Below are 17,362 nucleotides of genomic sequence, written 5' to 3' on the forward strand. Positions count from 1 at the left end.
CCTTATTTATATACATAGCCCCGCCCCCATTAGGGCTGACAACCTTATTTATATACATAGCCCGGAGCACCACCCCCATGAGGGCTCACAACCTTATTTATATACATAGCCTGGAGCCCCGCCCCCATGAGGGCTCACAACCTTATTTATATACATAGCCTGGAGCCCCGCCTCCATTAGGGCTCACAACCTTATTTATATACATAGCCCGGAGCCCCGCCCCCATGAGGGCTCACAACCTTATTTATATACATAGCCCGGAGCCCCGCCCCCATGAGGGCTCACAACCTTATTTATATACATAGCCCGGAGCCCCGCCCCCATGAGGGCTCACAACCTTATTTATATACATAGCCCGGAGCCCCGCCCCCATGCTGCCAGACTCTGCTCATGTGACCAGAGTCTGGCAGCATGGATATATGCATCTCCTATATGTACAGTATATCCTATATTATACATGGAAGAAAGGGTCCATGGCAAATCCAATCCCATAAAACTATGTAATATATTTCCATCACTGCATGAATAAGACGTGTGAGACGTAGAAACATGTTGTATTTTGTACTGAAGTAATGAGGTTTTATGTGGATTGAAATAAAGGACACAGTTTTATAGGACTGGATTTGCCATGGACCCTTTCCTCCATGTATAATATACTGTTGCTCCAGTGAGTCCCTGGAAATCTTCGGCACCACCCAAACTCCAAGCATCAAATAGGGGAAGGTTCACATTCATATTCTCTTGGCACTTCAGGTTGCAGCGGTTCTTTGACCCTTTTTTCATATATTAGTATATCCTATATGTACAGTATATCCTATATCTGCGGTCCGGGTTCGGAGGCCAGCTGTCCGGGCCCCTGCCGCAGCTCAGTATACCTGTACACTGAGCTGCACTCTGCACAGTAACTATGAGCGCTCGTAACGAGCGCTGTTACGGTGAAGCAGCACTGACTGCCATTGGCTCCCTCCCTGTCAGTCACCCCTCACTGGCCACATCGGTCACAAGAGGCCGCTCTCTGCCTCTGGTTTCGGCACTCGAGTGAGGTCACTGCGCTCTAGTGACTGCTGCAGTGCGGCCACAAGAGCGAAGAGAAGACGCCCGGACCCAGGTGAGTATAAGTGTTTGTTTTTATTATGCTATATGGGAGATAGAGCACAGGGGGGGCTATATGGGAGGGGGAGAGCACACAGTGGGGGCTATATGGGAGGGGGAGAGCGCACAGGGGGGCTATATGGGAGGGGGAGAGCGCACAGGGGGGCTATATGGGAGGGGGAGAGCACACAGAGGGCTATATGGGAGGGGGAGAGCACACAGGGGGGGCTATATGGGAGGGGGAGAGCGCACAGGGGGGGCTATATGGGAGGGGGAGAGCACACAGGGGGGGCTATATGGGAGGGGGAGAGCGCACAGGGGGGCTATATGGGAGGGGGAGAGCGCACAGGGGGGCTATATGGGAGGGGGAGAGCACACAGAGGGCTATATGGGAGGGGGAGAGCACACAGGGGGGGCTATATGGGAGGGGGAGAGCGCACAGGGGGGGCTATATGGGAGGGGGAGAGCACACAGGGGGGGCTATATGGGAGGGGGAGAGCGCACAGGGGGGCTATATGGGAGGGGGAGAGCGCACAGGGGGGCTATATGGGAGGGGGGGAGCACACAGAGGGCTATATGGGAGGGGGAGAGCACACAGAGGGCTATATGGGAGAGGGAGAGCACACAGAGGGCTATATGGGAGGGGGAGAGCACACAGAGGGCTATATGGGAGGGGGAGAGCGCACAGGGGGAGCTATATGGGAGGGGGAGAGCGCACAGGGGGGCTATATGGGAGGGGCGAGAGCGCACAGGGGGGCTATATGGGAGGGGCAAGAGCGCACAGGGGGGCTATATGGGAGGGGCAAGAGCGCACAGGGGGGCTATATACTACTGAGGGAGCACACAGGGGGCTATATACTACTGGGGGAGCGCACGGGGGGGGCTATATTCTACTGGGGGAGCACACAGGGTGGCTTTATACTACTGGTGGAGAGCACAGGGGGGCTATATACTACTGGGGAAGCGCACAGGGGAGCTATATACTACTGAGGGAGCACACAGGGGGCTATATACTACTGGGGGAGTGCACAGGGGGCCTATATACTACTAAGGGAGCGCACAGGGTGGCTTTATACTACTGCGGGAGAGCACAGGGGGGCTATATACTACTGGGGAAGCGCACAGGGGGGCTATATACTACTGGGGGAGCAACAGGGGGGCTATATACTACTGGAGCAGTCACCACTTTGTACCTAATTTCAAAGGGCTGGTGAGAGGAAAAAAATGCCAGGTTTCCCGCTAATAAGCATCAATTCTGTATTTAAATAGTTCAACAACGTTTCTGAAAAGTAACAAAACACGTTTCCTACTGATGTTCAGCTCGGACCTTCCCCTGACAAAAGACCCCAGTAAGCGGACCTTCACTAAAAGCCGTTGAGTACCCCTGGCCTATATTTATACCCTATATGTACAGTATATCCTATATGTATATCCTATATGTACAGTATATCCTATATGTATATCCTATATGTACAGTATATCCTATATGTACAGTATATCCTATATGTATATCCTATATGTACAGTATATCCTATATGTATATCCTATATGTACAGTATATCCTATATGTATATCCTATATGTACAGTATATCCTATATGTATATCATGTATGTACAGTATATCCTATATGTACAGTATATCCTGTATGTATATCCTATATGTATATCATGTATGTACAGTATATCCTATATGTATATCCTATATGTACAGTATATCCTATATGTACAGTATATCCTATATGTACAGTATATCCTATATGCATCTGTACAGTCAGTTTCCCTTTAAACGAACCCACTCATAATACACAATGTAAGAATGGATCTTGCAGTCTCTGACACAACACAGAGGGGGATTTATAGAGAGGTGCACACATACTAAGAGGGGGGATTTATAGAGAGGTGCACACATACTAAGAGGGGGGATTTATAGAGAGGTGCACACATACTAAGAGGGGGGATTTATAGAGAGGTGCACACACACTAACACAGAGGGGGGATTTATAGAGAGGTGCACACATACTAACACAGAGGGGGGATTTATAGAGAGGTGCACACACACTAACACAGAGGGGGGATTTATAGAGAGGTGCACACACACTAACACAGAGGGGGGATTTATAGAGAGGTGCACACACACTAACACAGAGGGGGGATTTATATAGAGGTGCACACACACTAACAGAGGGGGGATTTATAGAGAGGTGCACACACACTAACAGAGGGGGGATTTATAGAGAGGTGCACACATACTAAAACAGAGGGGGGACTGTGTCATACTGGAGAGAATACATCACTTCCTGCAGGACATACAGCAGCTGATAAGTACTGGAAGACTGGAGATTTTTAAATAGATGTAAATTAGAAATCTGTATAACTTTCTGAAACCAGTATTCTTTGTTTGCCGGAGAACCCCTTTAAAAGGGAACCTGGCGGGGGGTTGGGCGGCCTTTACCCCGGCATGGGGGGTGACAGGTTCCCTTTAACTCAGATACAAGACACCAGTGCTGCAACACAACAAACCACTTCAACCATCAAGGGTTAAGTAATATTTTTCTTTTTTTATCTTAAAAGAAATTCTGGAAAACCCACTAATCCATCAGCAAGCCGGTCCCATGGTTGAATTATTTCTTATTTTGAAGTTTCATGTCCATTTAAATAACCTACAAACCTATTAGAAAAAGACATGACCCTAATCTGGTCCCCAAACTACATTAAAAGTTACCACAAGCCATTAAGATTTACTCACTAGCAATGGATTGGAGTTAAAAGCGGTCGGGCAGGAACTCACGTAGAATCACAATAAATTCTGACTCTGGTGTTTGTTATTCCGTTCACACGCCGCTCTGCCCTAAATAACAAAACGCCGCTAAGAAAACCGGCCACTGGCAGCCGATAGATTCCAGCAATCATACCTAATGGCGAAAAAACAAACAAGAACAATGACGCCCGGTGACAGGTGGGGAGACCAACCAGACCTCAACTCATTTCATTCCTCCGGTTTAAAATCATTGCGAGAAATGTGGCACATCCGGACGTCGTCTCTTCATTATTAAGTAAGAACTTGCGAAAAGATTTAGTGATGACTTGACAGCTTAGGATCTCGAAAAGTTGAGCGAACATTAGCGTCACAAAAAAATCCAAAAACATTAAAATAATCTCTATGTAGGCAGCATGCTGACCGGCTATCAAAAAGCACAGAAGACAACAACAACAACAACAGCAGCAGCAACAACAACAGCAACAACAACAACAACAGCAGCAGCAGCAGCAACAACAACAGTAACAACAACAGTAACAACAACAACAGCAGCAGCAGCAACAACAGTAACAACAACAGTAACAACAACAACAACAGCAGCAGCAGCAGCAACAACAACAGTAACAACAACAACAGCAACAACAACAGCAGCAGCAGCAGCAGCAACAACAACAGTAACAACAACAACAGCAACAACAACAGCAGCAGCAGCAGCAACAACAGTAACAACAACAGTAACAACAACAACAACAGCAGCAGCAGCAGCAACAACAACAGTAACAACAACAACAGCAACAACAACAGCAGCAGCAGCAGCAACAACAGTAACAACAACAGTAACAACAACAACAACAGCCTACTACTTATCTATCTTTATTAAGTCATTCACTGTAGACCAGAGAGAACACGCTAATGATGTGCGGGGATTCTGGGAGCCATGCTCCAGCTGATACACTGTAAAATACTATACAATAAACCTTAAGCAGTGCTTCATTGCAAAGCTCATGCATAATTTATACAGGGAGCTGCCAGAGAATACGCTGGCTATTATCCAGGCCTACGTGTTCACATGTGCAACCAAGGACTTGGATGAGTTCCTGCCTCGAGCAATTTCAAATCATCCACAGTCTGACCAGAGAAACATTAACTATAATAGGTTGGCTATAATGCAAATGCTTTCATTACGGGGGAGATCTCGCTTGTGCGCTTGCTTTTAGAAAGTGCACTTTTTTTAGGTACTCGCTAAGAATGTTTTTGACATTTTTTTTCTCCTAAATGTGAATAATAGAGTGAGGTAACTCAATGCATTCTTCTTATAAGTCAAGATGTAGCACGGCTAAGATAGGGGCCTATTCCGAAAAGCGATAATCGATTATCGCTCCGTGGAATAGAGACAATGATCGCCGATGATCGTGTTATCAGCTGATCGTTAATTTAGGTTCAAACCTAAAATCATCGGGCACTGACCGCGCATCGCTATGTGGAATAGTGGTGCGTGGCAGGCAACCGACGATTTCACAAGCACCATGCTTTACCTAAGCATGTTGCAGGTCTTCTCCTTCGCTCCTTCTTTCTCCCAGTCCCGCGCGCAGCAGCAGCTTCAAAGCAGCCTGTCTTAGCTGACAGACCGCTCAGCCAATCACTGGCCAGCACCAAAGCTGCTGCTGTGCGCGGGACTGGGAGAAAGAAGGAGCGAAGGAGAAGACCTGCAACATGCTTAGATAACAAGAGCTGCAAGGACATCAGTAACGATGTTTATTATTTCTGGTTGCTTTAATAAAAATTCAACATATCCCTTAGGGTTGTACTGAAGTTGTCACCGCTTATTTCGACCCCTGTCTCCAGGGAGGTTCCCAATCTAGTTTTACAAACTTACATACATAAGGGTTATTTTCCGCCAGTTAAAGGAGTATTCCAACATTTAAAAAATAAATTACCATATTACTGGGGCAGTCAAAAAAATAGAAAAACAAAATATTAACCTAACCCAGCTCACAGCTCCCATTGGGCTCCTAGTCTTTTCTGCCAGGACCGGAACTTGGGAGAAGAACCAATCTGCTCAGCCAATCACTGGCCAAAGTGATGTCCCGTCTTGGCCAGTGATTGGCCGAGCAGGCAGGTTCTGTTCTATGCTCATGGGGGACCAGAAAAAGCCTAACTGGAGCCCCACAGGGATGAGTCTGCAGGTAGGGAAGTTTATAAGCTGTTTTTCTATTTTTATACGGCTCCAGCAATGCAGAAATTTAGAAATAAATGCTGCAATATGTAAGGTTTAGTTCACACACAGTATTTTGGGCCTATTGAGACATAACACCACTGTATTACAGCTCAAAACCAAACGAAAAGCAAAAAAATGCTAAAAACAGACCAACTGGCTTTTGGTTTTATTTATTTTTTTTGAGTGGCTAAAAGACTTTGTGGTAACATAACGCTGAGCGCAGGGTGCGGAGTGTAAGGATACTTTGGGCTTTGACAACGCCACCTGCATCCCAGAGAAAAAAACTTTTGTTTGATCTCCTGGTGACTGCTCTGGCAGCGGCCCTCGTGGCCGGCTCTTCTCAGCACATTCCAGACTGATAGCCTCCCCGTCTCCTCCTCTCAGCTACGACTGACTGCTCTATTAGTCTCCTGACTAAGGGCCATATTCCACAGTAATGATATCGGCCGGATCTGCCCCATTTGGCCCGATTCGGCAGATTATCGTTCGGTGAAATAGAGAGAACGATCAGCCGATGATCGTGTCATCAACTGATCGTTCATTTAGGTCCAGACCTAAAATCATTGTTCCCCCATTGCGCATCGCTACGGTTGAATAGCGGTGCACGGCGGGGGAACGAAGATTTGACAGCAGCAGCATCATCATACATTACCTGTCCAGGCTTCTTCTCCGCGCTTCATCCCCGGGTCCCGCACGCTCTATCTTCAGAATGGCTGAGTGCTCTGTCAGCTGACCGGCCAATCACAGGCCGGGACCACCGCTGCCTGTGATTGGCTGAGTGTGGCCTGTCAGCTGACTGGCCATTCAGAAGATAGAGCGCACAGGACCCAGGGATGAAGACATTGCGGAGAAGAAGCCTGGACAGGTAATGTATGATGCTGCAAGGACATCGGTAACAATGTCGTTGCAGCCCTCGTTCAACGATCAGGCCGTGGAATAAGCCCAGTAAACGAGCAGCGATCTAGCAGATCGCCGCTCGTTTACATTGTTGATCGGGCCCTCCTCGGCCCGTGGAATAGGACCCTAAAAGCTGCAGCTGCCAATCATAGCTGAGAAGTCCGTGAAGCCCTCCTTATATAACACAAAGAGTCCACCTTCTGGGCACTTGCTGTAGGGCTGATCAGGACATTACACAACGTTTTTGTTAGTCATGTAGGTTCCATTATCATCACACTCCCTTGTCCTCCGTATAGAGTTGTTGGAAGTTTTGAGCGCTAAAAACTACTGATAGGCTTAAAGTATACCACGCTCCTGGTCCTCTCCCTGCTCGTTCTCCCTATTGGTATGGCTGTGAACACTCAGACCCGGACTGATCAAAACTTTTTAACATGTCTCTACAATGTCTCTCTGACATGTCATAAGTTTTTTGAAACAATAATGACACTTTAAAGTAATCTTAGGGAAGCTTCACACACACCGCAGCGGATTTTATACTGCAGATCCGCAGCAGATTTGATCTAAATAAATGAACACAGCATCAAATCTGCTTCAGATCTGCTGCAGATCCTGTACATGTGAATGCACCCATAGGGTGCCTTCACACCTACCGACTCGCAGCGTTAATAACGCTGCAAGTCGGCTAGGTCCTGGCAGATCACTGTCATTACATACACGCAGTGGTCTGAACGACCGCTGCGTGTATGTAAATCTGCCGGCCGCTTAACCCCTTCTGATGCCGGCCGCCTCCAGCTCCACTCTGTATACATTACATGTCCTCGCTCCACGGGGTCCCGGCGTCCTGCTCTCCCGCCCGGCCAATCAGTGTGTTGCCCTGCCGCAGCGACTGATTGGCCGGGCGTGAGAGCAGGACGCCGGGACCCCGTGGAGCGAGGAGGTATGTATACAGAGCGGAGCGGGAGGCAGCCGGCATCAGAAGGGGTTAAGCGGCCGGCAGATTTACAGATGAACGACCGCTGCGTGTATGTAATGACAGTGATCTGCCAGGACCTAGCCGACTCGCAGCGTTATTAACGCTGCGAGTCGGTAGGTGTGAAGGCACCCTTAGGGTGTTATTACACGGGCCGATGAAGGTCCGATAATAACTGTAAACGAGTGCCGATCTGCTAGATCACTGAGCCTATTACACGGCCTGATTATCGTTTAACAGGGACATTGTTACCGATGTCCTTGCAGCCCTTGCTTAACTTTATAAATTACCTATCCATGCTGCAGGGCTTCTCTTGCGAACTTCTCCACGGGTCCCACGCACTCCAGCTTCAGAGCTGCCTGTCGCAGCCGACAGGCCGCTCAGCCAATCCCTGGCCGCGGCGGTCCCGTTAGTGGCCTGTCAGCTGAGACAGGGCGCACCAAAGCTGCAGCGCGCGGGACCCGGGGAGAAGACCGCAAGAGGAGCCCTGCAGCCTGGATAGGTAATGTATATCGTCGGCAGCCGGCCGCGCACCGCTATTACACGTAGCGATGCACGGTCAGCGCCAGACAATTGTAGGTTCAAGCCTAGATCAACGATCAGCCGATGATCGTTGTCACCGGCTGATCGTTGTATTTATTACATGGAGCGATAACCGGCCGAATCGGGCCAATTCAGCTGATTATTGTTCCGTGTAATAGTACGCTTAGGGTAGCTTCACACACACTCCGTATCGCAGCAGATTTTCTTCTGTGGATCAACAACAGATACGATCTAAATAACTGGACACAGCATCAAATCTGCTGCAGATCTGCTAAGGATCCTGTACGTGGGAATGCATCCTTGGGCTATGTTCACACAACGTATATTTTCGTAAAGGCATGTATATTTTACGAAAATATACATGCCTTTGCTGCCTATAGGATCCTGGCCAGAGCGTATACACATAGGGGGACATGTATCATGTGGCGTATCTTTTTTTTTCGGCAGAAAGAGCCGATTTGCGAATATTTTATCTGCAAAACAGCCGATTTGTGAATAAAATATTCGCAAATCGGCTCTTTCCGGTGGGTACGCCAGGGGGGTGGGTAGGGGGCGGAACGGGGTCCGCGCGATTCAGCATTTTTTTCACTTAAAGATACGCCGAAAACCTACTCCAGCCCTCAGCTGGCGTAGGTTTTCGGCTGTGCGCACTGGAGCGCACGGGATTTATGTAGAGGCAGTCTGCCTCTACATAAATCTCCGTAGCGCCGGAGATGCAGGGACATTTTTAAGTCCGGCGTAAAAAATGTCGGACTTAATAAATGTCCCCCATAGTATGCGCTCCAGCCGTGATCCCTAGCGGCGCCGCAGACAACTGACATGTAAGTTTTCTGCGGCTGCTGTTTATTGGATAGCAGCCGCAGTAAACCATGTCAGTGCACAATATGAAGTGAGCAGCTGCAAGCTCCATAGTGTGCAGTGAAGAGTTCTGATGCGGGCGTGCACGGATGCGCCCGCATCAGAACTCTGCAGCCGAAAAGATCATCCGGCCGGTACTGCAGTACTAGATGGGATGATCTTTTCATAGACCAGCCGGGTCGTGGAACGGCCGGTCTCTTACTGTGCGAACATAGCCTTACAGTGTACAATTGGGGGCAGGGTCCTTTCTCCCTCTATGTACCACTCCGTCATTTACTGCATTTATGTTCTTTCTTGACTTTATCTTACATTCTGTACATCTGCATTCTGAATGTTAACTCCTTATGATATGTACCGCACTCTGGAATCAAAAGCACTTGATTATTATTATTAATAATAATAATAATAATAATAATACTTAGAAATTGGATAGGCAACAGAGTGCCTAGAAGTAACCAGCACAAACATGAAAACATACAAGCTCCATAAAGATGTCAACTGTGGTCACAGTTAAAGGGGTACTGCAGTGATTTTTTTTTTTCTTTCAAACCAACTGGTAACAGAAAGTTATAAAAATTAGAAAAATTTTTCTATTAAAAAAAATCAAGTCTTCCAGTACTGATCAGTTGCTGCATGTCCTGCATATGTGTCTATGACATACAGCAGCTGATAAGTACTGGAAGACTGGAGATTTTAATAGAAGTAAATTACAAATCTCTCACTTTGTGGCACCAGTTGATCTGAAAGAATTTTTTTTCCGCTGGAGTACCCCTTTAAACCCAGGACCCCTATACATGCAACAGTGCTAACCATCAAGGCATAAACCACATGACAACAGCATATAAACAAACTGCGCTATCAGAATGCACAAATGTAACTATTCAAAATGCAAAAAAATAAATCGCTCTGCTACATGTGTAAACCTTCGATACAAATGGCAGAGGCGGTCTGCGCTGTAACCGCTATTTCCTTCCCCCCTCTCTATATCCTGATACTATCCCAATTTATGCAGCCAAAAGAAGGGAAGAGCATCAAGCAGCTGTCACACCACCAAATGAAAAGTGAAAACCTTCTGCAGGAAAGCAATGTGACTAGGTGCCTATATGAGGAATTCTAACTTCTTCATTTGTGCCGAGCCGGAGACAAGTGCGGTAGCAGTAAGAGGGGGGGGGGGGGGGGGGAATTGTCAATTTAGCATCGGGCTTCATTCAATTACAGCATTATGTCAGGTTCCAGAGACGGCGAGAGTTGATAACGGCGATTGGAAAAAGTAGGAACTTGAATGCAATTATGTTTTACAACCGTGCTCACCAGCCGGGCTCCCCCAGGAATACTTACCTGCATCATTTATCACTGCTGAGACCCAGAGAATCTATTGATGACCGGCCTCACTGCAAATGATACACTCTTGTTTACTTTTTAAAGGGTCCACTCTTCCAGAACTTTGGAAGGATCATTTTTAGGCTATGTTCACACACACTACTTTTTTTAATCACCATTGTTTGCAATAAAAACAGTGGCCGTTCTTTTCAGCCTGGGCAGCACTGCATTGACATCAATGCAATGCCGCCCGTTCCAAGCAAACACCGCACTGACAATGGCAGCAAGACAGGATGGACTTTGCTGCGGGAAACTCCCAGGCCACTACCCTTAAAAGATAACCTCGGTGACCACCAACTAAAGAGCTGAAGGAGTGATGGAGTCCAGGACCAGGTACTCGTCCTCTGTGGTGGAAGTGCAGGATTGCAGGATGCAATGTTAGGACGTAGTCCAGACTGAAGCTGAGCTGTAACTGGGAATAGACTGAGATCCAAATAGCTGGAAGATCGCTATGAAGTGGTGGATAGCCAGGGGGCACAGACATGGTTGCTGACTGACAACAACTGAGCAAAAAGGTGAGGAGGTGGAGACTATATATACCTTCAGGAGAAGAGAATGCCAGAAGACTCCAGAGCCTGTGGCTGAGCTTATAAATGCAGGTGGACAGGCACATGTCTGCCACTAGAGGGAGCCCAATCCTCCAGGAGGCCAGCTCAGAGCAAGAGAACATGCCAGAAGAATTATTATAGAAGAAGATTATAAAAAATAAAAAAAATTAAAAAACCTGTCAAAAGGCCCTATTACACAAAATGATTATCGGTCGTATTCAGCAGATATCAGCCGATAATAGTCTCGTGTAATAGAAGACAACGATGAACAATGTCGGCTGATTGTTGTCTGTCAACATGTTAAAAGAAAAATGACTGATAGAAATGATAGCAACCGCCGCTTTCTTCTATGGGCTGCCCGGACGATCTATCAATCACCTGGACAGCCCCCTGCACCCGATCGCTGCCGACACGTGTAATAGCACCAGCAGCAAGCGGGAAATGAGATGCAAGCACGGGCTGACATCGCTCATGTGCTCCTCAGCATCACCCCGTGTAATAGGGGCTTAAGAATACGCCAGATTTTTATCAGTAACAGTGTATGGACCCTTTTACATTGGTGATGAGTGTTCCTAGATGACACCTGCAGAGGTCAGCCATACATCCTATGGATATTCCATAAATGTCCACATGGAGTCAGAACACAAACTTAGAGAGGAACTATTAGCAGGTTAGACAAATGTAATCTGGTGACAGCTTCCTAGTGGGCACGGGGCGCTGAGGAAGAAGCTATGTATCTTGACTGTTCCCCTTTAAGCCAAATAACATACATTTATATGTAAACACATTATAACACAGCACCTACTCACCCTTTCTGGATAGCCATACACATTGGGCTTTTACATCCGAAGAGCGGACACTCCTGAGCCTGTGGGCTGTAGCCTCCGGACAGTAACATGTCCAAGCACGGCACGTGGCCTCCATATACCGCAGAATACACCGGACTCACTTCATCCTTCCCCGTACTACATACACGACTTGTGACCGGCAGTAACATCTCAAGGATCCTAAAAATACATTTCCAATAAACGTAGGTAACAAAAGAGTGAAAAGACATGTTCCAACAACCAGTAGAGACAGTGAAGGCGACATGTGGAGCGCAATAAACATATCTCATACAGAGTCACAGTCATATAGGAGAGCACTACGGCAGCAAACATCCATTATATATACACGGTCAGGTGCAAAATCTAACAGGGTGGAGAAATTTAGAAGTGTAATTGTGTGTGCTCAAACATAACTTCTGATATATTGCTGCCCATGGTGAGACTAACAATTCCCTCCATACTTGCTATTATCTATTCAGTCTCCTTCCCCCAGTTCTGAGCTTCTGCTTTTTCCTGAAGACACAAAAATCTGTGTGTGAGCCTCTCTGTCTCTCCCTCCTCCCCTCTCCCTTCTGAGACAGATGATGTAAACAAGTCCCTGGCAGGCTGTATCTGCAACATTGTAGCTTCTTTGTTATGCTAGGATTAATCTTAGGTCAAGTTACTGATGAACTCACTGTGATTAACCCTCTCAGCATTACAGAGAAGCTACAATGTTGCAGATAAAGCCTGTCAGGGACTTGTTTACATCAGAAGGGGGGAGGGGGAGGCTCTGCAGAATAGTGCAAAATGACCAACTAACCCTTTCCCAATCCTAAATGACTGACAGCTATCAGTATCAGTGTGCATACAGGGAGTTGTCAATCACTGGGTAAAACCGCCCACTTGACTATTTTGCCCATAAAGATCAGAGATTGACAATAAATGCCAATTTATCTTTAAACCTTTCCCACAAAACCCACATACATACATTACACCCAGTATACTCCATAGGCTGAAGTGGGGAACAGCACCAGAGCCTATGGGCAACCCCAAACCCGCTAGATCAAAAAAGGTGCCGGGAATTGTAATTCTTCAAAAGCTAAGAGGGCTGAAGGTTCCCCATTCCTGGCTTAGGGGGTAACATCTATGTACATGGCCACACGTGATGCCACATGGATGTGATCTCATGTAACATAGATTCTGAATGTGTATTATGTTCCAATAAAATCTTATACAGATGTAGAGAACGAGTCCGCTCCTCTTCCTATTGACATTTAAAGTCTGTATCAGTAAATCATGGGGCTTCAGAAGCTCTAAGAGTCCTATTGCCTATAGAATCCTTTACACACAGAGACCATAATAACACTGTTATTAAAGGGGATGTTCACAAAATTTTTTTCTTTCAAATCATCCCAGCAAGTGCCAGAGATTTGTAATCTACTTCTACTAAAAATCTCCTGTCTTCCAGTACTTATCAGCTGCTGTATGTCCTGCAGGAAGTGGTGTATTCTCTCCAGTCTGACACAGTGCTCTCTGCTGCCACCTCTGTCCATGTCAGGAACTGTTCAGAGCAGCAGCAAATCCCCATAGAAAACCCCTCCTGCTCTGGACAGTTCCTGACATGGACAGAGGTGGCAGCAGAGAGCGCTGTGTCAGACTGGAGAGAATACAGCACTTCCTGCAGGACATACAGCAGCTGATAAGTACTGGAAATTTTGAGATTTTTTTTTTGTTATAAAAGTAAATTACAAATCTTTGACACTTTCTGGCACCAGTTGATTTAAAAGAAACATTATTTTTGGTGACATACCCCTTTAAATACCCCTATGTCATATCGCTGTGGGGTGCTAATGATGGTTATTATTTAGCCAGGTGTTTACATTTCCACGCTTTTTTTTTTTTATCTCTGTGACCTTAAAAACACATTTTGTAAATCTCTTTGCCAAAAATTTAAATGAAATCCTTCTATCATTAAATCGCTATCAGCGTCTTACAACACGAGCCCGTTACTACGCCCCAAATGATTCCTGTCCATTAAAAAATATTCAGTCGGAATGTAGCGGAAATTACAATTTTACAAGAAACAATGACATTTTCTAATGACCTTATGTGATTACTAAACCCTTTGATTACACCCAGATATCGGACGCCTTACTTGCTCCGGCCCATTTGTGCAGCTGCGTGGATGGGCCGCTGCCAGCAGTCATCATTGCAGTACAGGTTTGGATCAGCTCCCGCAGACAGTAACAGCTCGGCACATTTCTCGTGGCCTTCCTGAGCGGCGATGAATAATGGAGTCGCCTTGTCCTTGGCTTGGCAGTTGACATCGGCACCTGACACATTATACGGCTTTTAATAGAAAAGCATTTGGAAATCTTTTGCGAAAAAAATTAGCTTGATGAACAAATATTGCCGCTTTAATGAAGCCGCCATGCTTAGCATATGGCAACATCAATTTTATTTTCACTTAAAGCGGATTTACTATATTCGCTAAGCTGCAAAATATTTAGATGCTATAGACAAGCAGAATAACAAGTAATTAACGTATGGTACCTATTGTCCTAAAGGGACGGCAGATTTTGAAAATTCTTTTTACAATTATAGAGCTAGAAATTTATATATGTACAAAAATCAACAGACAATCTTAGGCAGCAAAAAAAAAAAAAAAAAATTAATTAAAATAAAACGAGTTTAATATAAGGTTATTTTAAAAAATATGGTAAAAAAAAACCAAACAAACAAAAAAGTGCAAAAACGCGAAAAACAGGGATCTTTTAATGCAAGTGTGAATGTGGCTGGACCATCTTGTTCTGCCGTTCATATACCCTCTGCTGGTTGCACTGCTATCTAAGGGTTTTTTTTTTGTTTTTGTACCTGCATGCAGTAGCCTTCCTATTACAAATACAGCACCAAATCCATCCTAAGGGTAGCTTCACACGTACTGGATTTGAACCAGATTTCACACTGCGAGGTTGCAGCGGAATCCACTGCTGATCCTGGTACTATGATTTTCAAAGGGGTTTTATACCTGCAGCGGAATTTTCATTCCTGCAAGTACTGTATGTAACCCGGCCCCTTTAACAGCCCGCAGCATACATTACCTGCTCGGCGCAGCGGCTGCATGTGAGGCTCCCGGCTCCTGACAGTCCCGCCGCAGTCACTGATTGGCTGAGCAAGACTGACGAGAGCCTCACATGCAGCCGCGGACGAGCAGGTAATGTATGCTGTGGGTGGTTAAAGGGGCCTGGTTACATACTCCTATGAAAATTCCACTGCGGGTATGTAACCACTTTGAAAATCACAGTACCAGGATTCACAGATTTTGCTGCAAACCTGCAGCGTGAAATCCATTGCGAATCCGGTACGTGTGACGCTACCCTAAAGGAAAAGTTTGGCCCTAGCGGAAATCTAACAGGCGGCAGGGGCAAACAAGTCCTTCCTTACCTCTCCCCATGCCCACCATCCACCGTGTGACTCACTCTGGGACCCCTGCCAGAAGGCATCCCCCCTCCCCAAGTGATGATGTCACGACTCAGGGGAAAATGTTGTCCAGTCTGATGGACAGCCAGCTCACCGCGTCCCACCCCACTCACTAACTGGCTAACATTGGCAGCACAGGAGATCCTGGAGCAGCGACCCAGCGCTGAAGAGGCAAGGGGAGATGTGAGTTAATACCCTTTTGTTATTTTCCCCTGTGCCCTGCATTAATAAAAAAACAAAAAACAAAACACAAGGCCAACAATCCCCACGATACGACAACAACAACAACAAAAAAAAAAATAGAAAAAATATATTGGCACTTACTCCTTTAGCGGTGAGTGCCAATATATTTTTTCTTTTTTTTTTTCATTTGCAAAAAAAAAAAAAAAAATGCAATAAAAATAAACTCAGGTGTGCGCGCACCCTTACGACTAGTTCAGCTCTGCTACATGAGTAACATACTGTACATTGTAATAATTAAAAAAAAAAAGCTGCAATATGCTTTTTGTCTAGGGAAGTATTTGGAAGCATGAGATTGCGGAACTCCTGCTGGGGACGCGGTCCGTGTCTGCCAAAAATCTAATATAGAGGAACGTGTCCCAGGGGCATATAATAGGCCACACACGGCTGAACGCTGCACGTGCTCTGGTGCCATCAGCACATTTACTGGTGTGTGAAAAGATTTCTCCTTTAATATAAATCTTTCTGATTAATAAAAGTTGTGGATATATAATAAAAAGATACAAAAAACCACACACACACGGGTTTGTGAGGCTCGGGCTCCCTGGCAGCATCGGCCCCGCTGCAGCGTGTGCACAGCAGCATTTTAATGCGGAGGAATCAGCTCTTTTTAATCTTCTGATAAATGATGGATGATCTAAGCCGACCCAGCAAGTGCAGCATATGTGGAGGGCTACGGCTACAAGTATGATTGAAAGGCAGCTCTGCATCTGGAAGAGCTAATGCAAGCCTACAGGTCGTGAATTATGCTGCCTGCATTCAAATCTGAGCGGCTGCGATAAGTGATGATGCATTGTACAGGAGTCGCAGGGAAGGCAGGGGAAGGATTTGGCGTATTTAGCGCTATAGGAGGCTGCACCGAGGTCATTTACAATTCCTGGAAATGAAAGCATGCAAAACCCAAGGAGAGAAAAAAAAGTCTGTAATATATAAAAGCCATTCACAGGAAGAGCGTACTGTGAGGATTTCCGAGCAATGTACAGATACTATGTATTGTATCATCTGCGGCAAATACGGCCAGTGTCAGGGAATGACAATATCCTGCTTACTTAACAAAAATGGGACAATTGCCTTTTTTCCATTTTTCTTTTTGTTTCTTAATACATTTATATAGTCCGATTGGTACCGAACCCCTCAGCAGCTCACACCATAAAGAGCCATTAAAAAACCTGGAACACCATCAGCTATGGCAAAGGTTATTGATGGCAGCGGGTGTCACTGTTCAGACCCTCTGAATCACGCTGATTCTGCAGATCATCCCTCGTCTATTAAAGACAACAATCAGCTAATGAGAGTGATCACGGGCCGATTGGGTCTTTAGGTCCTGACATAAAATCATCAGCCGCTGACTGCACATCGCTACGTCTAATAGTGATACATGGCTACTAGAGATGAGCGAACCTCCAGCATGCTCAAGTCCATCCGAACCAGATTGTTCGGCATTTGATTAGCGGTGGCTGCTAAAGTTGGATAAAGCCCTAAGGCTATGTGGAAATCATGGATATAGTCATTGGCTGTATCCATGTTTTCCAGACAACCTTAGAGCTTTATCCAAGTTCAGCAGCCCCA

General features: G+C 46.1%; 1 protein-coding gene across 6 annotated transcripts in view; it reads right to left on the reverse strand.

Moving 5' to 3' along the window:
- Positions 1 to 17,362, reverse strand: part of ASB3 (ankyrin repeat and SOCS box containing 3) — an 89,377-nt gene that overhangs the window by 18,399 nt on the left and 53,616 nt on the right. For all 6 annotated transcript variants that reach the window (XM_069954779.1, XM_069954781.1, XM_069954777.1 and 3 more), the window contains exons 6-7: positions 14,229 to 14,406; positions 12,074 to 12,271 (exon numbers count right to left, since the gene is read on the reverse strand). In XM_069954779.1, the coding sequence (XP_069810880.1) occupies positions 12,074 to 12,271; positions 14,229 to 14,406 (376 nt within the window). The remainder of the gene's footprint in view (positions 1 to 12,073; positions 12,272 to 14,228; positions 14,407 to 17,362) is intronic.

This window comes from Dendropsophus ebraccatus, chromosome 15 (genome assembly GCF_027789765.1).
Source record: "Dendropsophus ebraccatus isolate aDenEbr1 chromosome 15, aDenEbr1.pat, whole genome shotgun sequence".
Classification (NCBI taxonomy): domain Eukaryota; kingdom Metazoa; phylum Chordata; class Amphibia; order Anura; family Hylidae; genus Dendropsophus; species Dendropsophus ebraccatus.